A 23,377-nucleotide genomic window follows, 5' to 3' on the forward strand; every position below is an offset into this window, starting at 1 on the left:
GTTGAAGGTGTGGTGAAACCCATAGAGAATGATAGAGGCCTCTGGTGGCCAAAAGGGTAACCGCATGGGCAGTGCCATTGAGGGCTTCCACCATTTCCAACTTCATTTACTGATCCCTCCTGGTGACCCTGTTGGAGTCATGTTTTGAAGAAGAAAATTGACTACTTCAAAATGGAGGTTGCTTCAATGGCACTGTCCATGTTGTCACAGACTCTATAATGGCACAGGTACAAAGATGAGTCCTCTATCTATCTCTGTGGGTGAAAACGGATTACCCAATCTTCACCTAATGATAGCCATTGGGGAGTTTGGGTAAGGTGTGTAAAGATTAGCCTAATATAACACCTTGGTGTGCCTGGAATTTATCAAATTCTCATTAAAGAAGGTAGGCTAATGATTCTCTCTGTTTCTGTTAAAATATTTCATCTTCACCTTGCTCACCAGAAGCTTCTAAATGTATGTCTGATTTAATGCCTTTGTGTATTGTACAAACACTATCATGGAGACGATTGCTCTTTTTGAGTCTGCATTTGACTCTGTAGGCTTTTGAGTCTCAGCTGTATGCTGTGGTTAGTCCATTGTCCTCTGGTGGGATTGTTTAAAGAAGCAATTCTTGAATTGATGAGACTTATATCTACATTTAATCAGGGCCATATTGGGTGTGTTTGATTTGGTAAACACTTCTGTCTGGAATGTTTTGTTTTCTAGAGGTTTCCCCTAACCTTGGAACACAAAGATCATAGTGGGACTCTAGTTTGTTGAATCCAAGCTTCTGTTTTCAACTTTAACAATGACTTCCCAAATGCAGAAACAGCCTGGAGTGGAATTCTACCACCAGTATACTGCGTCAGGGCTGGGCTAGAGCTTACTAAGGAAGCAGGACAGCTGGTTGGATTGGTGTGCTCCCTCTCCATTGTTCAACAGCTCTGTCAAATGTGACTGAACACGCAAGGACACAGTTTCTCTATCCAACAGGTCAAATTCAAACTGATTGTATCACTATTATGCAATCATCGTCAATGGTGGAGCACAACAATGAATTGTTTGCTTCTCTAACAAAGACTAGTCAATACAGTGCTGGAGGCGTCACTACAGACCCTGGTTCGATTCCAGTCTGTATCCCAACCGGCCGTGATTGGGAGTCCTAAAGGGTGGCGCACAATTGGCCCAGCGTCGTTAGGGTTTGTCCGGGGTAGGCCATCATTGTAAATAAGAATTTGTTCTTAACTGACTTGCCTATTTAAAATAATACGTTGCTTGAGTGAAGCTTAATGTGAGGATTGTAAAAGATTGACCTTTTGAACAACTCATTCAGATTGACATTCACTCACTGCCCTGGAGTTGACAAGCACATTGATAATGCAGGACACAGCTCCAAATGACTAACCGACATTCAAGAAAAACTAGTTTAGGGTGTATATTGCAGAGCTGTTTACACACAACTGTGTCGCTTTGCTGAATGAAATCCTGGACTCATTAATCTCTTCACAGGGTGCCACAACTGTTACCTAGCAGGTATTACATTAGGAATCTGTTTTTTTTAACAGAAAAGTTGATCATGATCTGAGTGATTACCATTTTAATGACTCGCAATGTATAGTAGAAAATGAATGTCGATGCCCAGTAATTTCCCGTCTTTTCTATTAACAGCAAGCAGCTCAGTCATGAGTTGCCCCTCTCCTCTCCTCCTCTCCCTCCTTCTCATTGGTATTTATGGACCATGTTCAGGCTTCAAGATATGTGCCTTCAACATCCAGAACTTCGATGCCACCAAATCAGCCAACTACAGAGTGATGCACACTCTAACCAAGGTGACTCTTGTTGTCTTTTCAGAATAATACAGGCTTACAAGAAAACTGTTGCTTTTAGTGAAAAGTGGCTCAAAAGAGAAACTAAGATTTTGTATAATTTCAGCCAGTATCTTTGAAAACTAGTGCTCACACGCCAAAACGGGTCCCCCCGGAAATGTTGCACAATTTAGTATGATATGTTATGTACTGCAATTTTTTTTATTTGCAATTTGTATGATATGTTACGAATTCCAATTCATACAATATGTTACGAATTTGTAGCTAAGTGCTTAAGATCCTGGACAGCATATTTAACTATGGTGTCATACTGTTGTGTAAATCAGTCTCAATCCACTTAAATGTAGGGTCTCCTAAATAGGGGACCTTTGTATTCAATGTCGTCTAAAATGAGAACGGTAGCCCCTATCCTGAAAGCTGGGGATCTTGGCTTTCCATCCGTACATACAATCTTTGGTGCGACTAGTATATGGGCATACGGCCATAATGGGTCAGGTCACACCCTATATACACTTGAACAACCTTGATATGTGGTGAAAGCGAAGATTCCAAAGATGATACAAAACAGATGTTATTTGTCGGCCTGTGACCAACCATTATCGAGTCAAGAAGTTCATTTTATGCTTCGTTTTCACTAAACAACATACATCTTACAAGGTAAGCTTCGATTTGGCCTGTGTTTGAGCTAGGTTCTTACGTAGAAAAGTAGCCCATTACCAATGTTCTCCGGTAATGTATGGCTGAATTAGATCGTCAACGTCCACCCAGTGACTACATCTTTGTGCAAAAAGGGTGTGGTTAGACTGGGGAGCAGATAAAGTGAAATATGGACAGTCGTGTAGCCAATAAGGTAAGCTTTATAGCTATTTTGAGTAATGTGGCCCATTACTGCCGGCATTTTGAAAGGACGCACTCCAGAGCACATCATAATATTTTGAACGGATTTGGCATCGCTTTGGCATAAAAATGGCTTATCAGGAATGTAAAAAGAAAGCGAAAAACCAAGCAAACTGCCCAACAGGGGAGTAAAAAGATTACAAAAGCCAGGTATACCGTGAAAGAGGCTTTGGAGGAAATTCTTAGTGAGTCAAACACAGAGGCTGGGAGCGACCTTGACCAAGATGGCTCTGGCAGAGAAATATTTACTATAAGGATTGGATTCAGTTTTAGTTCTGTATGTAAATTATTTTGCATAGCTTTCTATATATAGTATGTATTTCAGTGGAGGCCGCTAAGGGGATAATGGCTCATAATAATGTCTGGAATGTAGCAAATGGAATGGCATCAAACACCTGCAAACCATGTATTTGATACCAATCCACTGTCTCTGCTCCAGTCATTACCTGTTCTCCCCAGTTAAGGTGCCACCAACCTCCTGTGATGCATTTAGTACTTTTATATAGTTGTGGTCTGCTTCTTTTTGTTTTATATTTACAGTATAGTGGTGTCATGTGTATCATTCCAAAGTAGTTACATGTTGTATTTATTTCACACTAGTTTACTGGTATACATTGAATATATTCTGTGTAACTTTGGAGAGGCCACCAAATTCTCACGGCCATTGTTTAAAAAAATAAATAATCATTGAATATTAAAACATACAATGTACTTGCAGTGAAGCCGCTCAACATTTACATTACCTTAAGTCATTTAACAGACTCCCATCCAGAGCAACCCACAGAAGCAACCAGGGTCAAAGCCCTGCTCAAGGGCAAGTCGACAGATCTCCCACAAGGTCAACTGGCAGCTTCATTAAAAAGTACCTGCAAAACGCCAGTCTCAACGTCAAAAGTGAAGAGGCGACTCCGGGATACTGGCCTTCTCGGCAGAGTTGCAAAGAAAAAGCCATATCTCAGACTGGCCAATAAAAAGAGAAGATTAAGATGGGCAAAAGAACACAGACACTGGACAGAGGAACTCTGCCTAGAAGGCCAGCATCCTGGAGACTGGTGTTTGAAACTGGTGTTTTTGCGGGTACTATTTAATGAAGCTGCCAGTTGAGGACTTGTGAGGTGTCTGTTTCTCAAACTAGACACTAATGTACTTGTCCTCTTGCTCAGTTGTGCACCGGGGCCTCCCACTCCTCTTTCTATTCTTGTTAGAGACCGTTTGCGCTGTTCTGTGAAGGGCGTAGTACACAGCGTTGTATGAGATCTTCAGTTTCTTGGCAATTTCTCGCATGGAATAGCCTTCATTTCTCAGAATAAGAATAGACTGATGAGCTTCAGAAGAAAGGCCTTTGTTTCTGGCCATTTTGAGCCTGTAATCGAACCCACAAATGCTGATGCTCCATATACTCAACTAGTCTAAAGAAGGCCAGTTTTATTGCTTCTTTCAATCAGAACAACAGTTTTCTGCTGTGCTAACACAATTGCAAAGGGTTTTCTAATGATCAATTAGCCTTTTAAAATGATAAACTTGGATTAGCTGTTTCCAGCTACAATAGTCATTTATGACATTAACAATGTCTACACTGATTCCTGATCACTTGAATGTTATTTTAATGGACAGTCTGTTTTCTTTTTTTTCTTTAAAAAACAAGTACATTTCTAAGTGACCCCGAACTTTTTAAACGGCAGTGAATATCTTTCAACTATGCTGTGATGTTTAACCTACAATTGGAATCTATTGAATAGAATCAGATTGTGACTTGAAGATAAATAGTTTTACTAAGAGTATAGTAATTGGCTGACCAGGTCTCTCCAGATCTCCCAACAATGCTATTTCTAGGGTCAATTTTAGATTAATGTTATGCTTCTTCAGCCATTCCTGAGACCAGAAACAGGCTACCTGAGGGCAATATCAAAACAAATGGTCTATTGATTCTGTATCCTCACAACAAAATCTGCAGGGCTGCAGTGATTGTATACCCCAAATATTCAACATTTTGATGGCAAGAATTCTGTGCAATCATTTTAGCTGAAAGGCATGAAGTCTTGAATCTTGCGTCGTTTTATATACTGCTCAAAAAAATAAAGGGAACACTTAAACAACACATCCTAGATCTGAATGAAAGAAATAATCTTATTAAATACTTTTTTCTTTACATAGTTGAATGTGCTGACAACAAAATCACACAAATAATCAATGGAAATCCAATTTATCAACCCATGGAGGTCTGGATTTGGAGTCACACTCAAAATTAAAGTGGAAAACCACACTACAGGCTGATCCAACTTTGATGTAATGTCCTTAAAACAAGGCAAAATGAGGCTCAGTAGTGTATGTGGCCTCCACGTGTCTGTATGACCTCCCTACAACGCCTGGGCATGCTCCTGATGAGGTGGCGGATGGTCTCCTGAGGGATCTCCTCCCAGACCTGGACTAAAGCATCCGCCAACTCCTGGACAGTCTGTGGTGCAACGTGGCGTTGGTGGATGGAGCGAGACTTGATGTCCCAGATGTGCTCAATTGGATTCAGGTCTGGGGAACGGGCGGGCCAGTCCATAGCATCAATGCCTTCCTCTTGCAGGAACTGCTGACACACTCCAGCCACATGAGGTCTAGCATTGTCTTGCATTAGGAGGAACCCAGGGCCAACCGCACCAGCATATGGTCTCACAAGGGGTCTGAGGATCTCATCTCGGTACCTAATGGCAGTCAGGCTACCTCTGGCGAGCACATGGAGGGCTGTGCGGCCCCCCAAAGAAATGCCACCCCACACCATGACTGACCCACCGCCAAACCGGTCATGCTGGAGGATGTTGCAGGCAGCAGAACGTTCTCCACGGCGTCTCCAGACTCTGTCACGTCTGTCACATGTGCTCAGTGTGAACCTGCTTTCATCTGTGAAGAGCACAGGGCGCCAGTGGCGAATTTGCCAATCTTGGTGTTCTCTGGCAAATGCCAAACGTAATGCACGGTGTTGGGCTGTAAGCACAACCCCCACCTGTGGACGTCGGGCCCTCATACCACTCTCATGGAGTCTGTTTCTGACCGTTTGAGCAGACACATGCACATTTGTGGCCTGCTGGAGGTCATTTTGCAGGGCTCTGGCATTGCTTCTCCTGTTCCTCCTAGCACAAAGGCGGAGGTAGCGGTCCTGCTGCTGGGTTGTTGCCCTCCTACGGCCTCCTCCACGTCTCCTGATGTACTGGCCTGTCTCCTGGTAGCGCCTCCATGCTCTGGACACTACGCTGACAGACACTGCAAACCTTCTTGCCACAGCTCGCATTGATGTGCCATCCTGGATGAGCTGCACTACCTGAGCCACTTGTGTGGGTTGTAGACTCCGTCTCATGCTACCACTAGAGTGAAAGCACCGCCAGCATTCAAAAGTGACCAAAACATCAGCCAGGAAGCATAGGAACTGAGAAGTGGTCTGTGGTCCCCACCTGCAGAACCACTCCTTTATTGGGGGTGTCTTGCTAATTGCCTATAATTTCCACCTGTTGTCTATTCCATTTGCACAACAGCATGTGAAATTTATTGTCAATCAGTGTTGCTTCCTAAGTGGACAGTTTGATTTCACAGAAGTGTGATTGACTTGGAATTACATTGTGTTATTTAAGTGTTCCCTTTATTTTTTTGAGCAGTGTATATCAACTCATACACCATGTACCATGGAATCGGTACATCAACTATTGTGCGATCTATATGGCACAGCTGTCAACCTCCTGGTCCTCAAATGAAATTGGTATACTTTCCTATTTATGCTATTTTATTCCTCTGCCAGTTTTGATTCTTTATTGGGCAGACACCAGTTCCCTACCTCCTCCCGCTGCCACCTGTCTCCTCCATTTTTGGGGTAATTCTGTAATTAATTGGTTGTAATCTTGGATTGAGCATACCTTCCCATACAATTCTGATAATGCCATGAAATACGACTATACAATTGCAATTTCATTTAAAAACCATACCCTTTTCAAACATTCAGCCATAATATTTATATTTTCAGGGGGATGAAATTGTAACCAGCTCTGCAATGCTTGTTAGAAAAAATAAATGCTTTGAAAAAGGTTTCATTTTCAATGAATCGAAAATGAGACATGGCAATCTGAACAGGCAAAAAGGACGTTTTTAAACAATGGATGAGCTTTTCTTAGTAATCTACATGAGAACCATTTAGGGTTCAAGTAAAACTTTTGTATAAGTGAAGCATTTAGAGGTTTTATATTTAATAATCTCAACCCACCAAGTTCATATTCATTATAGATAAGATAAAGCGTGCCTGTCTGGTTTAGCATCCTAGATAAAGCTAAATATTTTTTGCTCATATTATTTGAAAAATGAATCATCAGGAGTAGGTATTGCCATAAGTGAGTAAACTGAGATATGACTAAGGAGTTAAATCAGTGTAATTTTTCCATAAAATGGCAGGTTTTTACCTCTCCATGGTTGCAGGATCTTGTCTATTTTTCCTAGTTTTCTATTGAAATTCATTGTGGAGAGGTCATTTATAGCTTTTGTGATATTAATACCAAGTATGTCTACTTCACCGTCAGGCCATTTTTATAGGTAAACTGCAGGGTAATGTGAAAGTTTTATATTTTTAAAGATCCAATATGTAATATTGTATACTTATCATAATTAACTTTTCTGGACTAAAACCTATCTAGATCTTCAATGAGACATTGCAGGGATCTAGCTTTCAGACTCAATATAAAACTTGAGTCATCGGCATACAGTGAGGGGGAAAAAGGTATTTGATCCTCTGCTGATTTTGTACGTTTGCCCACTGACAAAGAAATGATCAGTGTATAATTTTAATGGTAGGTTTATTTGAACAGTGAGAGACAGAATAACAACAAATAAATCCAGAAAAACACATGTCAAAAATGTTATAAATTGATTTGCATTTTAATGAGGGAAATAAGTATTTGACCCCTCTGCAAAACATGACTTAGTACTTGGTGGCAAAACCCTTGTTGGCAATCACAGAGGTCAGACGTTTCTTGTAGTTGGCCACCAGGTTTGCACACATCTCAGGAGGGATTTTGTCCCACTCCTCTTTGCAGATCTTCTCCAAGTCATTAAGGTTTCGAGGCTGACGTTTGGCAACTTGAACCTTCAGCTCCCTCCACAGATTTTCTATGGGATTAAGGTCTGGAGACTGGCTAGGCCACTCCAGGACCTTAATGTGCTTCTTCTTGAGCCACTCCTTTGTTGCCTTGGTGTTTTGTGTCATTGTCATGCTGGAATACCCATCCAAATTTATTTGTCACATACACATGGTTAGCAGGTGTTAATGCAAGTGTAGCGAAATGCTTGTGCTTCTAGTTCCGACCATGTAGTAATATCTAACAAGTAATCTACCAATTCCACAACAACTACCTTGTACACACAAGTGTAAAGGAATGAATATGTACATAAAAATATATAAATGAGTGATGGCCGAACGGCATAGGCAAGATGTAATAGATGGTATGGAGTACAGTATATACATATGAGATGAATAATGTAGGTTATGTAAACATTATCTAATAAAGTGGCAAGTGATAAATTGATTACATACATTTTCCCATTATTAAAGTGGCTTGAGTTGAGTCAGTATGTTGGCAGCAGCCACTCAATGTTAGTGATGGCTGTTTAACAGTCTGATGGCCTTGAGATAGAAGCTGGTTTTCAGTCTCTCGGTTCCAGCTTTGATGCACCTGTACTGACCTCGCCTTCTGGATGTTAGCGGGGTGAACAGGCAGTGGCTCGGGTGGTTGCTGTCCTTGATGATCTTTTTGGCCTTCCTGTGACATCGGGTGGTGTAGGTGTCCTGGAGGGCAGGTAGTTTGCACCCGGTAATGTGTTGTGCAGACCTCACTACCCTCTGGAGAGCCTTCCGGTTATGGGCGGAGCAGCTGCCGTACCAGGCGGTGATACAGCCCGACAGGATGCTCTCGATTGTGCATCTGTAAAAGTGTGTGAGTGTTTTCGGTGACAAGCCGAATTTCTTCAGCCTCCTGAGGTTGAAGAGGCGCTGCTGCACCTTCTTCACCACGCTGTCTGTGTGGGTGGACCATTTCAGTTTGTCTGTGATGTGTATGCCGAGGAACTTAAAACTCTCCACCCTCTCCACTACTGTCCGGTCAATGTAGATAGGGGGCTGCTCCCTCTGCTGTTTCCTGAAGTCCACGATCATCCCTTTTGTTTTGTTGACATTGAGTGCAAGGTTATTTTCCTGACACCACACTCCGAGGGCCCTCACCTCCTCCCTGTAGGTCGTCTCGTTGCTGTTGGTAATCAAGCCTACCACTGTAGTGTCGTCTGCAAACTTGATTGAGTTGGATGTGTGGGTGAACAGGGAGTACAGGAGAGGGCTGAGAACGCACCCTTGTGGGGACCCAGTGTTGAGGATCAGCGGGGTGGAGATGTTGTTACCTACCCTCACCACCTGGGGGCGGCCCGTCAGGAAGTCCAGGACCCAGTTGCACAGGGCGGGGTTGAGACCCAGGGTCTCGCGCTTAATGACGGGTTTGGAGGGTACTATGGTGTTAAATGCTGAGCTGTAATCGAACAGCATTTTTACATAATTATCCCTCTTGTCCAGATGGGTTAGGGCAGTGTGCAGTGTGATGGCGATTGCGTTGTCTGTGGACCTATTGGGTCGGTAAGCAAATTGGAGTGGGTCTAGGGTGTCAGGTAGGGTGGAGGTGATATGGTCCTTGACTAGTCTCTCAAAGCACTTCATGATGACGGAAGTGAGTGCAACAGGGCGGTAGTCATTTAGCTCAGTTACCAGTTACCCTCTTGAAGCATGTGGGGACAGCAGACTGGGATAAGGATTGATTGAATATGTCTAAACACACCAGCCAGCTGGTTTGCGCATGCTCTGAGGATGCGGCCGGGGATGCCGTCTGGGCCTGCAGCCTTGCGAGGGTTAACACGTTTAAATGTTTTACTCACATTGGCTGCAGTGAAGGAGAGCCCGCAGGTTTTGGTAGCGGGCCGTGTTAGTGGCACTGAATTGTCCTCAAAGCGAGCTAAAAACTTGTTTAGTCTGTCTGGGAGCAAGGCATCGTGATCCGCGACGGAGCTGATTATTTTTTTATTTTTTTATTTTTTTATTTTTTGTAGTCCGTGATTGACTGTAGACCCAGCCACATACCTCTCGTGTCTAAGCCGTTGAATTGCAACTCCACTTTGTCTCTGTACTGATGCTGAGCTTGTTTGATTGCCTTGCGGAGGGAATAGCTATACTGTTTATATTCGGTCATGTTTCTGGTCACTTTGCCCTGATTTAAAAGCAGTGGTTCGCGTGTTCAGTTTTGCGCGAATGCTGCCATCAATTCATGGTTTCTGGTTGGGGAATGTTTTAATAGACGCTGTTGGTACGACATCACCGATGCACTTGTTAATGAACTTGCACACCGAGTCAGCGTATTCGTCAATGTCGTTGTTCGCAGCAATGCGGAACATTTCCCAGTCCACGTGATCGAAGCAATCTTGAAGCATGGAATCCGATTGGTCGGACCAGCGAAGAACAGACCTGAGGGTGGGAGCTTCCTTTTTTAGCTTCTGTCTATAGGCTGGGAGCAACAAAATGGAGTCGTGATCAGCTTTTCCAAAGGGAGGGCGGGGGAGGGCCTTATATGCGTCGCGGAAGTTAGAATAACAGTTGTCTAGGGTTTTGCCCGCCCTGGTAGCACAACCGATATGCTGACAGAATTTGGGGAACGTTGTTTTCATATTAGCCTTGTTAAAATCCCCGGCTACAATAAATGCAGCCTCAGGAAATGTGGTTTCCAGTTTACATAGAGTCCAATGAAGTTCTTTCAGGGCCGTCGATGTGTCTGCTTGGGGGGGATATACACGGCTGTGATTATAATCGAAGAGAATTCTCTTGGTACATAATGCGGTCGGCATTTGATAGTGAGGAATTCTAAGTCAGGTGAACAAAATGACTTGAGTTCCTGTATGTTGTTATGATCACACCACGTCTCGTTAATCACAAGGCATACACCCCAAACCCTTCTTACCAGAGAGATGCTTGTTTCTGTCGGCGCGATGCGTGAAGAAACCAGGTGGCTGTACCGACTCAGATAGCGTGTCTCGAGTGAGCCATGTTTCCGTGAAAGAAAGAACGTTACAGTCTCGGATGTCTCTCTGGAATGCTACCCTTGCTCGAATTTCATCTACCTTGTTGTCAAGAGACTGGACATTGGCGAGTAGTATGCTCGGGAGCGGTGCGCGATGTGCCCGTCTACGGAGCCTGACCAGAAGACCGCTCCATCTGCCCCTTCTTCTGCGGCGTTGTTGTTTTGGCTCGCCGGCTGGGATCCGATCCATTGTCCTGGGTGGTGGCACAAACAGAGGATCCGCTTCGGGAAAGTCGTATTTCTGGTCGTAATGTTGGTGAGTTGACGTTGCTCTTATATCCAATAGTTCCTCTCGACTGTATGTAGTAAAACCTAAGATTACCTGTGGTAATGAATATCCATGACCCATTTTCAATGCCCTGGCTGAGGGAAGGAGGTTCTCACCCAAGATTTGACAGTACATGGCCCCGTCCATCGTCCCTTTGATGCGGTGAAGTTGTCCTGTCTCCTTAGCAGAAAAACACCCCCAAAGCATAATGTTTCCACCTCCGTGTTTGAGGGTGTTCTTGGGGTCATAGGCAGCATTCCTCCTCCTCCAAACACGGCAAGTTGAGTTGATGCCAAAGGGCTCCATTTTGGTCTCATCTGACCACAACACTTTCACCCAGTTGTCCTCTGAATCATTCAGATGTTCATTGGCAAACTTCAGATGGGCATGTACATGTGCTTTCTTGAGCAGGGGGACCTTGCGGGCGCTGCAGGATTTCAGTCCTTCACGGCGTAGTGTGTTACCAATTGTTTTCTTGGTGACTATGGTCCCAGCTGCCTTGAGATCATTGACAAGATCCTCCCGTGTAGTTCTGGGCTGATTCCTCACCGTTCTCATGATCATTGCAACTCCACGAGGTGAGATCTTGCATGGAGCCCCAGGCAGAGGGAGATTGACAGTTCTTTTGTGTTTCTTCCATTTGCGAATAATCGCACCAACTGTTGTCACCTTCTCACCAAGCTGCTTGGCGATGGTCTTGTAGCCCATTCCAGCCTTGTGTAGACCTACACATCTTGTCCCTGACATCCTTGGAGAGCGCTTTGGTCTTGGAGAGTTTTGAATCTGATTGATTGATTGCTTCTGTGGACAGGTGTCTTTTATACAGGTAACAAGCTGAGATTAGGAGCACTCCCTTTAAGAGTGTGCTCCTAATCTCAGCTCGTTACCTGTATAAAAGACACCTGGGAGCCAGAAATCTTTCTGATTGAGAGTGGGTCATATACTTATTTCCCTCATTAAAATGCAAATCAATTTCTAACATTTTTGACATGTGTTTTTCTGGATTTTTGGTTGTTATTCTGTCTCTCACTGTTCAAATAAACCTACCATTAAAATTATAGACTGATCATTTCTTTGTCAGTGGGCAAACGTACAAAATCAGCAAGGGATCAAATACTTTTTTCCCTCACTGTACATGTACACCCTTGTTTTTAATCTTTGGATTTTTAATACGCTGTTATTTGATCTGATTTTAATAGCTAGCATTTCGATGGCCATAACGAATATATATGGTGATGGCGAACACCCTTGTTTGACTTCTTTTGACGATTCAAAACTCTGAGAAGTAGCCGCTATTTACTATTTTACACCTCGAGTTGCTATACATTACTTTTACCCATTTTACAAGAGACTCCACGCATTTATAAATAAAATCCAGTCTTTTTCAAAGTCCTTTTCAATATGTCCCGCTGGTGGGACATCGATCCCATAGCCTTAACCTCTATCAGACTGTTAAATAGCCATCACTAGCCAGTACCCTGCCCTGAACTTAGTCACTGTCACTAGCCGGTTACTCAACCCTGCACCTTAGATGCTGCTGCCCTAAGTACATAGACATGGAATCACTGATCACTTTAATAATGTTTACATACTGTTTTACTAATTTCGTGTGTGAGAGAGCTTACGATTACGGAGTTACAGTTCATATAAGGAAATCAGTAATTTGAAACGAATTCATTTGGTCCTTATCTATGGATTTCACTTGACTGGGCAGGGGCGCAGCCAGGGGTGGGCATTGTCCCAGCCAGTTGGGAGTCAGGCCCAGCCAATCAGAATGAGTTTTTCCCCACAAAAGGGCATTATTACAGACATAAATACTCTTCAGTTTCATCAGCTGTCCAGGTGGGTGGTCTCTGACGATCCTGCAGGTGAAGAAGCCGGATGTGGAGTTCCTGGGCTGGTGTGATTAGACGTGGTCTGCAGTTGTGTGGCTGGTTGGGCGTACTGCCAAATTCTCTGAAATGACATAGGAGGCAGCTTATGGTAGAGAAATGAACATTAAATTCTCTGGAAAGAGATCTGATGGACATTCTTGCTGTCAGCATACCAATTGTACACTCCCTCAACTTGAGACATCTGTGGCATTGTGTTGTGACACAACTGTACATTATAGAGTGGCCTTTTATTGTCCCCAGCACAAAGTGCACCTGTGTAATGATCATGCTATTTAGCTCACATTATTGTGAATTGTTAGATGTAACTGCACTTTTGGAGCTAGGAACACAAGCATTTCGCTACACCTGTAATAACATCTGCTAAATATGTGTATGCGACCAATAAAATGTGATTTGAGGAGTGGAATTACCCCATTCGGACACTTTGGAGAGGTTGAAAGATTGTCCCCTGACACCTCCACACTGTTTGAAAGAGTTTGGTATTGTGGAAATTGTGTTTTTATAGCGACTAATAACTTTTAGGCTTATTCAATGTGTAATAGCAGTGGAATTACCTTATTTACATACTTTGCGGAGGTTGAGGGAACACTTGGCGATGTCCCTTGACCACACCTGACACCTCTTACTAAAACATCTGAAGTTCTAGCTGTTGTCTATTAATCTTGGGGGGGGGGGTTTTCAGAAGTTTTTTTACTTGTTGTGGAAGGCATCTGTTTCCAGCACTATTCATCAATAATTGACTTATAGCTTGTCCATTTAAAGTTGACAAAAAAAAGAAAATAGTTGGTTTGTGTGCTTGATTCTATGTGAGCTGAACTGTGCCATTCCTATCTATGGTCTGACCATTTCCTTATCTCCCAGGTGTTTTCTTTCCAATGATGCCAAGTTGATGCATGTCCTTATCATATAACTGCTCATTAAAAGCAGTTACTTTTGGGTATTTCTATATAGGCGGAAATCAACATTTTTGCCATTACATTTTTTCACTTACTGCAAGCTCTTTTCAGATGCAAGATTCGGTGTGTTGCAATGTCGTTTTTCGTCACAAAGGGGGGGCTCCTTGGAATACGCTTAGACATACTTTTTTACTGCCTGAAAATGTTGACATGTTGCATAATTTCTTCTGCAGCCATGGGGTGGGTCAGTGTTGTCGCTTGGTTCCTTGATCTGATCTATAGGCTATTCATCAAATTAGCCTATTTTGCATTGATAACCAAATAGAATTTCAGCAACTGTTCAAACAGTAAACCAAACCACAAGAATCCACCCAAAAAGGTATTTTGTTTCGAAGTAATAACTAGTGATTTACAGGGTATTGTGAAATGGTATAATTAAGTGATAATGCCAGAGAAGCCGGTGTCTTGGAGGATATATTGGCACGTTTCGTCTTGGGCCCGGCAAACCGTGCCAATATATCCTCCAAGCACTGGCTTCGAGGACTATATCACTTTTATACAACGGGTTACCAACATAATCAAATAATGATGTACATATGTTCATGAATATAAGTATGAATAAATTCATCAAAATATTTCAACTTTCCACAAGATAGTCCTGACACATCTGGTCGTTCGTTCTATCGGTTCGGTTGCCAGAGAAGCGACAGTCGTTCAGTCTTTTTGTTCTGTATCTATGGGCGCGACCCAGTCATTCGTTCTAAATGTTCTGTTGCCATACAGGCTGGCAACCTTTTTTATCCCTTAGTCACGTCAAACAGTGAAGCCAAAATAACAACAAAGTAGTTATTTGTTTAAGCTGTGTTCTAGTGACATTTATTTGGATACATCTGTAACAATGAGCTAATGAGGTGTGATTTCACCTGGCATAGAACATGTGCTCTGTCTGAAGGAAACTTTTTTTTGTTCAGGAGCTAGCCAACAACACAGCTAACACGGAAGCTGGAAAGACTGCAAACTAGCTTCACTTCGTTTCGTTTACCTGTTTTCTATTGATATTTCTTTGTATATGTTTGAAAATGTATTACAACAAAAAAAAGTTGCACATTTACATATGTATTCAGACCCTTTACTCACTACTTTTGTTGAAGCACCCTTTACAGCGATTACAGCCTCGAATCTTCTTGGGTATGACCCTACAAGCTTGGCACACCTGTATTTGGGGAGTTTCTCCCATTCTTCTCTGTAGATCCTCTCAAGCTCGGTCAGGTTGGATGGGGAGCGTCGCTGCACAGCTATTTTCAGGTCTCTCCAAAGATGTTCAAGTCCGGGTTCTGGCTGGACCACTCAAGGACATTCAGAGACTTGTTCCAAAGCTACTCCTGTGTTGTCTTGGCTGTGTGCTTAGGGTCATTGTCCTGTTGGAAGGTGAACCTTCGCCCCAGTCTGAGATCCTGAGCGCTCTGGAGCAGGTTTTCATCAAGGATCTCTCTGTACTTTGCTCTGTTCATTTTTGCCTGAATAGTCTCTCAGTCCCTGTTGCTGAAAAACATCCCCACAGCATGATGCTGTCACCACCATGCTTCACCGTAGGGATGGTGCCAGGGCCCTCATTTATCAATGTTACTTAGAAAAGCTTCTAAATTAACTCGTAAGAAGAACATTTAAAATGTTCGCAAGTACAAAAAAGTTAGTATTTATCAATTGCTCGTACGCTTGATTTACACACACCTGTAAGTATTTTGCTTTGATAAATCAGACACGTTCTAAAACACTGTGCTAGTGCACTTGAAGTCTCATTTACATAAAGAACTGCCCTAAATGACCATTTATGGTCACAAACCTTCCCTTTAAAGCTGCAAGAAGTGTCACTAATTTCTGTCCGCCAACATGGAGAAATCATAATTGGACGCAGAAACTTTTTGATCACTGAAGTGGAAGCCAAACAAGCCATAGTTTTGGAGCCCTCAGCAATGGCTTGTCAAATAAGATTAAAAAAAATATTGCTTGGGAGCAGGCTAGAGCTGTGGTAAATTCTGCCTCATCTGAGTGCAGAACAGCTAATGAAATTAAAAATAAATGGTTTGATGTGAAAACATGCAACAACAACAAAAATAATGATCCACAAAAGAATACCAGACACACCAACTGATGGTAAGTCAAGATTTATATTCGCAACCATATTCAGACATGGACCACATCTAAATATTTTTTTTCTTGACAATAAATGTAACAAAATTAATATAACAAAACATGAAATCTTCACAGATGTGGGTGATTTGTCTGACACCTCAGCCATCCCCAGGCCTACCAGAAGGGTGTCCTCTTTGGTGAGCACTTCAGCTGCGCCGCATGTTTTGACTGACGCAGTCCTGAAACAACAAGAAGAGATCAACACATCAATTCTTGGACTCAAACAGCAGCTGGAGGATGTATGCAACAGCCTGAGAGAGAGAGAAAACAATCATTGAAAGAACTTGTTGATTGTGTCAAACATGTGAGACAAATTCTGGTGCAATGTAAATGTGTTTTCCTTGTCGATTTGATTACAATATTTGGAAGAACAGATACCTAAAACCATTGTATGATATTGACTCTTGTCCTCAGTGCCAGGGCTATGGGTGGTGGGAAACACTGTCAGGCATGGGCTAATCGGGTCTGGGTGGATCATTCAGTGGAATGCCATTGTTTTTATTGCAATGTTGTGGAGCACACTGCAAGCCTTGACGATGTAGCAAACCTAAAAAGGAATTTGCACGTTGTATTACATTCATGTAATGGCATTTGAAGGAATGTCATTTCAGATGCAAACCTTGCTAGGCTGGTATTGCAGTGTGCCTCCTGTCCCAGACAAGCACAGCCAGCACCCTTTCAGCAGGCCTATGGTGCGCTCCACTGTTCTTGTGCATGCGTGGGCTTGGTTGTAACTTGCCTCTTGTTGGTTAGTGAGGGGAGTCATCAGCCATGTTTTTAATGGGTAGCCCCAGTCTCCTGCAGTTATGAACACAACATGCAGATATTGTTTCCCAGTAGAGGTCCAACATGGCAAATAAAACCTTGCAAGTAAAACATAAGTCACTTACCAATAAGCCATCCATCCTCAACAGCTCCTTCCTGGAGGTTAAGGCTGACTGAACTGTTCTGCACAATGAATGAATCATGTGTCCCATCTGGCCATTTGGCCACTACATTCAACAAAGCCAAATGTGAATCACCGATGACCTGCCCATTGACAGAATGGAAACCTTTTCTGTTGACGAAGTTGAATTCGTTCAATGATGGTGCTTTTATTGCGATGTGGGTGCAGTCAATTACTCCAATGACATTGAGAAATCCAGCTATGGTATGGAAATCCCTTTTCACTCTGGCCTGTTGCACAGCAGTGTATGGAAACTGTATGTATTGTGGGGTCAATGAAATAATGCCATGAAGGACTGCAGGCAATATTCATCTCAGTGTTGGTTGTGTAATGCCAGACCGATCCGCAATCTCCCATTGGAATGTTCCTTTGGCCAAAAATCCCAGGGTGGAGAAGACTTGGGTATGCACTGGGATGCAATTGGTGCATTTCGTCTCCCTTTCTAATACTGGAGAGAGTTGGTTGCAGAGATACAATAAAATATGTCTCGGAAAACAAAATCTACTAATAAGCCAAGCGTCGCCCTCAGAAAAACAATCTGCAACTCATTGAAAACACGCTCCCTGCGTAATGTAGCTTGTGCCAGATCCCTCAGCAACGCAAGATTTGCCATTTTGGACAAGTCACAACGCCTCAGTGTTGCCCTTTTTTTTATATTATTTAACTGGTTAAACTAAATTGCCTCCAACCTTACATTCCACTCTCTTTCTAATTGACTTTATTATTAAATGGTTTCATGTTTATGAATTCGATAGCACCCTGAGAACTATTAGTAGCTTAAGTGTCTATAAAATAAATACACGAATAAACTATTAATGTATTCATCTTTTTTCTTCATAGTTTCTGATTTGGTCCAGTATGTCAATCCTTTCTCCATTTGGTGGATGGTATTTCATTAGCAGTTTGACTTTTCTACCACAAGGTGCTGTGCGTACGCACGGTCAGAGGTGTGCTTAAATTTACACACATTCTCAAGTATAAGTGCAAATTGATAAATCCCACACTTTGCTTAAATGATCACATGCATGGTTTACGAACATTTTATGTTCGTACGCAACATTGATAAATGAGGGCTCAGATTTCCTCCAGACGTGAAGCGAGGCATTCAGGCCAAAGAGTTCAATCTTGGTTTCATCAGACCAGAGAATCTTGTTTCTCATGGTCTGATAGTCCTTAAGGTGCCTTTTGGCAAACTCCAAGCGGGCTGTCGTGCATTTTTACTGAGGAGTGGCTTCCGTCTGGCCACTCTCTACCATAAAGGCCTGATTTGGTGGACTGCTGCAGAAATGGTGGTTCTTCCATCTCCACAGAGGAACTCTGGAGCTCTGTCAGAGTGACCATTGGGTTCTTGGTCACCTCCCTGACCAAGGCCCATCTCCCCTGATTGCGCAGTTTGGCCGGGCGGCCAGCTCTAGGAAGAGTCTTGGTGGTTCCAAATTTCTTCCATTTAAGAATGATGGAGGCCACTGTGTTCTTGGGGACCTTCAATGCTGCAGACATTATTTTTTTTTGTACCCTTCCCCAGATCTGTGCCTTCACACAATCCTGTCTCGGAGCTCTACGGACAATTCCTTAGATCTCACGGCTTGGTTTTTTTCTCAGGCATGCACTGTCAACTGTGGGATCGGTGTGCCTTTCCAAATCATGTCCAATCAATTGAATTTACCACAGGCGGACTCCAATCAAGTTGTAGAAACATCTCAAGGATGATCAATGGAAACAGGATGCACCTGACCTCAATTTCGAGTCATAGCAAAGGGTCTGAATACTTAAGGTATTTCCGTTTTTATTTTATTTTAAATACATTGGCAAGCATTTCTAAACCTGTTTTCGCTTTGTCATTATGGGGTATTGTGTGTAGATTGAGGGGAAACGATAAATGTAATCCATTTTAGAAAATGGTGTAACAAAATGCGGAAAAAGTCAAGGGGTCTGAATATTTTCCGAATGCACTGTATACCCATAAAAAAATTATGCTGATTTCGACTGGCTGAGGTAAACTGCCTGTCGGTCTCATCCCGTCTTCTGACACGTTCATTACTATGCAACAGCTAGATCGAATTTGAATATTGAAACAATGTTGCAAATGTCGGAGAGACAGACAATTATTATTGTTTTAAAGATAATGTCTAAATGCTTTTTATAGTGGAGATCTAGTTCATAAATTGCCTGGCTAGGCTGATGAGACCGTGGATTGTGCAGTCCGGTGGAACAGAATAAACAGGCATTTTAACGACATGGCTTTAGCCGGTGATAACTTGTGGAATAGATACCGGTTGGAATGCGGTTTTAACCAATCAGCATTCAGGATTTGACCCACCGGTTGTATTACGTGCTGTAGACAACTAGCTAGCCATGTGCTTTATTTTTCTCATGACCAAAACATGCCTTTTAAAATGTTATCTGATATGGGAATGAATATACCAGCAGCAGGTCACTCGGATAGTGTTTTAGGTTACACCGGCAATTATAGAAATATTTGCCACGGCATATTTTTTTTCTTTATAAATATGATTATTTCACATGATAATGTGAGAAGCTAAAAGGGCTACTGTAGCTAGCTTGCTATGTTTTTAGCCAGGCTAAAGCTAGCTGCTACTACTAGCAAGGGAAGGCGACTCTTCCTTGCTTTCACAAAATGAGAATACAAAAATAACAAACTTGTGAATGGGACCGGCGAGGATATCATGTTACCAAAAAGGTGTCTGCTACTCCAAAAATCCGACTTCACCTGCATGCATGTAGATCAACAGAGTGAAGCTTGTAGTAACCTTTTAGTCCACAGCTATATAATCTAGTTATTTTTCAGTGATTGTTAGACATTCATGTTCTGACCATGTTGGTTGGATGCCCACAGGTTGTGTCTCGCTGTGACATCTGTCTCCTTCAGGAGGTAAAAGACCTACAGGGCAAAGCCACCAAAGCTCTGTTGGGGAGACTCAACAGATACAGTACTAGGTACAGTAGAATCTATATACTGTAACAAGTATCTAATACTCTACCAGATGCACCGTTCAATCATTCACGCTAAATTGTTTTATTTGTTTTATTCCTCTTTGATTGTTTTTGCTCCCTGTAAAGTGTATTGAGGCTTTTGTTAAATGTACTTGAAATAAACTGATTTGAGTTATAAATAAAATCATTATTTATGCTAGACTTTTTGTTCACTTAATTTATGGACTCAGACCCCTTTGTTCATTCTGTCTTAGATATGATGACCACTATCACTATAAATATGTTGCCAGTGGAGGTCTGGGGCGGACACCTGAAGACCAGGAGCAGTATGTCTATCTGTACCGGTAAGGGACACCATTATTTTTACATGATATATTTGAATCCCGAGCTGACTAGGTGAAAGATCTGTTGATGGGCCCTTGAGCAAGGGACATATCCAGATCGACTTACAGGAGCAATTAGTAGTGTTTGCTAAATGACTAAAATCTGTATCTATTTCAGAGCTCTTACATCATTCATTTATAAATGCTATTCTCATGACGTAAACTTGCAGTCATTTAAAACCTCCTAAATATGCTGCCTCCCCTGTCCTACTCATAACTCTGTCACCCTGCTTAACTTTAAGCCCAAGTGAATGATGCTATAACTAAACGCCTCTCCACAGGAATGAGACTGTAGAGTTGACAGATCGGTACCAGTACACTGACAAAAAGCAGGGGGGTGTGGATGCTTTCTCCAGAGACCCCTTTGTTGTTAGATTCCAAGCCAAGGAAACAGGTTGGTTCTTTTTAAGTTCATGAGAATTGAAATTCAATGTGTACTGTTTTGATAACTAATGATCTTCCTCTGAACAGTGATAGGAGACTTTGCTCTGATCCCACTGCACACTACGGCCTCTGATGCAATCAAGGAGATTGACAAGCTCTATGATGTCTTTGAGGAAATAAAAAGAAAGTGGAATACTGAGGTGAGACATGACAAGACTGGGAGAACAATTTCAACTACCTGTTTTTGTTTGGTTATAGTAAGATGAATTCAGTTACTGTTTTATCTGTCATGCTATATTATCCACATATCTAACTTACACCAATGTAATGCAACTCTGTGTCCCATAGAAAGTGATGTTCCTTGGAGCCTTCAATGCTGGTTGTGGGCACATGACAAGGCAGGACAAGGCAAACATCAGACTGTTCTCAAACCCTGGATTCTTCTGGTTGATCGGGGACAAGGTGGACACCACTGTAGGAGACCTCACCAGCTGTGCCTATGACAGGTGGGTGGAAATTAGAAAATGAGCTACACTGAAATTATACATTCTTTGAATGAGGGATTTTTTTGATTATAGACAATCTGCATTGATGGATACAATAACATATTACTGTTCAGCTCTATTGACTTGACACTTAGTTTTTCTTAGGATTGTGGTACACGGACAGCCCTTCCTAAAGGCCATCAAACCTTATTCAGCTCGGGTCTTCAACATCGCCAAGGAGTATAAACTCTCAAAGGAAATGGTAATACTCTTTTCAAACAATATTTTATCATATTTTTTAGCGTTTCAAACCCTTTTCCATCTCAAAAAGCCCCCAGGAAAAGCTGCACCATGCCAGAAAAGCCAAAATTGTCTATGTATTTTTCTTCTGTCATAAATATAATGTCACAGAATAAACTCAGTTCGTCATTTCAGGCACTAGAAGTGAGTGACCACTTCCCTGTGGAAGTGGAGCTGAAGACTAAATCGTCGGGGCAGCTTCAAGCTCAGGTTCAGCCTCTCCTCCTAATCGCTGTCTCTGTCATCACCTACGTCCTGCACATCTTACCTTCGACCAGTGTGGCGTGAGGAGGACTGAGGGCCTTCTCTGGAGTATGAACCATAGCAATATAATTAATTCTATGGTATTTACATCTAAAACTTCCACGAGCAGCTGGTCCTCTCATGCAGGGGTTCACAAACCTCTCTTCGGGGACACCTAGACGCTTCAGAATTTTGTTGTAGCCCTGAACTAGCTAACCTGATTAATCTAATCAAGGTCTTGATTAGTTGACAAGTTTAGTCAGGTGTGCTAGCTCTGGAATAGATCTAATATAGGGAACTGCTGGGGGTCCCTGAGAAGAGGTTTGAGAACCTCTGCTCTAATGCACAGTGATGATTACATCTTTGGCTGGTCCCCTTGAGATTGCATGAAGATTTAAGACATTAAGAGGCAGCAACATTATCACTACATGAGTTAGTTGATGGCAAAATGTCCCTCATCTCCTTTTTCCCAACATATCTATGAATTTGCTCTGGTGTTGGGTTACTGATCCCCATTTTCTCTGACATCCCGTTTCAGGTATTTGACTCGTATCTTGAATGGAAGGCTACAGCTTTCTGAAGCCCCCACTTCTGTCAATAATCTTTGCTTTTTAATAACAGAGAAATAAATATACTTTGTAAATGAATAGTTGTAAATATTTCAAGTTACATTTTATAGGTTAAGACAATCTATGATAATGTGGTTTCAACATTGTCACTAAATGTTTTTAAAATGTTTCATGCCTGTACTGTACCTATTATTTGAATAAAACATGTATTGAAAACTATGTAGACTATAATTTACCTAGCTAGGACACTTTTTGAAATAGGATTAGGATGCTTCTGAATTGATTTCTATCATTGAAAAAACAAAATGTATCAGCAAGTTAAAAAGATCTCCAGAGAATGATGGCCTTAATATACATATTTTCAGGAGGATATTGTTGAATTTATATTCAATGTCTTTAAGGAAGCAATTGATTTAGGGGTCCTGCCTGTTTCTGACACAAGGCCTTTTTCTGTAATCCCCAAACTAAACAAGGATCCTATGTTAGAAAATTGGCGATAAATCACATGAATGAACAATGATGGAAAACTACTTGCATCCATCTTTGCAGAAAGACTTAAAGGTCTTGACCAAATCATTGCTGATACCAAGTTTGTTTATGTACTCTGGTTTGTATATTTCTGTTTTGTACTTGTTTTATTGTTCATAAAAAAAGTGTGTATATATATATATATTAGTTGAAGTCAGAAGTTCACATACGCCTTAGCCAAATACATTTAATCCTAGTAAAAATTCCCTGTCTTAGGTCAGTTAGGATCACCACTTTATTTTAAGGGAAATGTCAGAATAATAGAGAGAATGATTTATTTCAGCTTTTATTTCATCACATTCCCAGTGGGTCAGAAGTTTACATATTCAATTAGTATTTGGTAGCATTTCCTTTCAATCGTTTAACTTGGGTTAAACATTTCAGGTAACCTTCCACAAGCTTCCCACAAACAGTTGGGTGAATTTTGGCCCATTCCTCCTGAAAGAGCTGGTGTAACTGAGTCAGGTTTGCTCACACACACTTTCAGTTCTGCCC

At 42.0% G+C, this 23,377-nt stretch overlaps 1 protein-coding gene across 4 annotated transcripts; it reads left to right on the forward strand.

The window, feature by feature from the left end:
- Positions 1–90: 90 nt before the first annotated feature.
- Positions 91–22,573, forward strand: LOC106572090 (deoxyribonuclease gamma). Of its 4 annotated transcripts, none has more exons than XR_001321054.3 (10): positions 257–385; positions 1,651–1,811; positions 19,893–19,993; positions 20,245–20,334; positions 20,655–20,767; positions 20,845–20,957; positions 21,106–21,263; positions 21,408–21,504; positions 21,678–21,886; positions 22,324–22,573. XR_001321054.3 is itself a non-coding variant. In XM_014145916.3 (10 exons), exons 2-9 carry the CDS (start codon positions 1,665–1,667, stop codon positions 21,828–21,830), a joined length of 972 nt encoding a protein of 323 aa, XP_014001391.1. In that variant the 5' UTR covers positions 257–385; positions 1,651–1,664; the 3' UTR covers positions 21,831–21,854; positions 22,324–22,573. The 4 variants fall into 4 exon arrangements, 3 of the variants coding, with proteins under 3 accessions (XP_014001392.1, XP_014001391.1, XP_014001393.1); XM_014145916.3 differs by having other exon boundaries at positions 21,678–21,854; XM_014145917.3 differs by lacking the exons at positions 257–385; positions 22,324–22,573 and adding an exon at positions 91–227 and having other exon boundaries at positions 21,678–21,969.
- The last annotated feature ends 804 nt before the right edge of the window (positions 22,574–23,377 follow it).

Source organism: Salmo salar, chromosome 15 (assembly GCF_965601325.2).
Source record: "Salmo salar chromosome 15, fSalSal1, whole genome shotgun sequence".
In the NCBI taxonomy this organism is placed as follows: Eukaryota; Metazoa; Chordata; class Actinopteri; order Salmoniformes; family Salmonidae; genus Salmo; species Salmo salar.

Excerpts from the sequence above, each read along its gene's own strand:
- LOC106572090 (XM_014145917.3), top strand. The coding sequence starts at position 1,665 with ATGAGTTGCCCCTCTCCTCTCCTCCTCTCCCTCCTTCTCATTGGTATT. Across the intron at positions 19,994-20,244 it reads CTCAACAGATACAGTACTAG|ATATGATGACCACTATCACT; the intron begins GTACAGTAGAAT and ends ATTCTGTCTTAG. Across the intron at positions 20,958-21,105 it reads AAAGAAAGTGGAATACTGAG|AAAGTGATGTTCCTTGGAGC; the intron begins GTGAGACATGAC and ends TGTGTCCCATAG.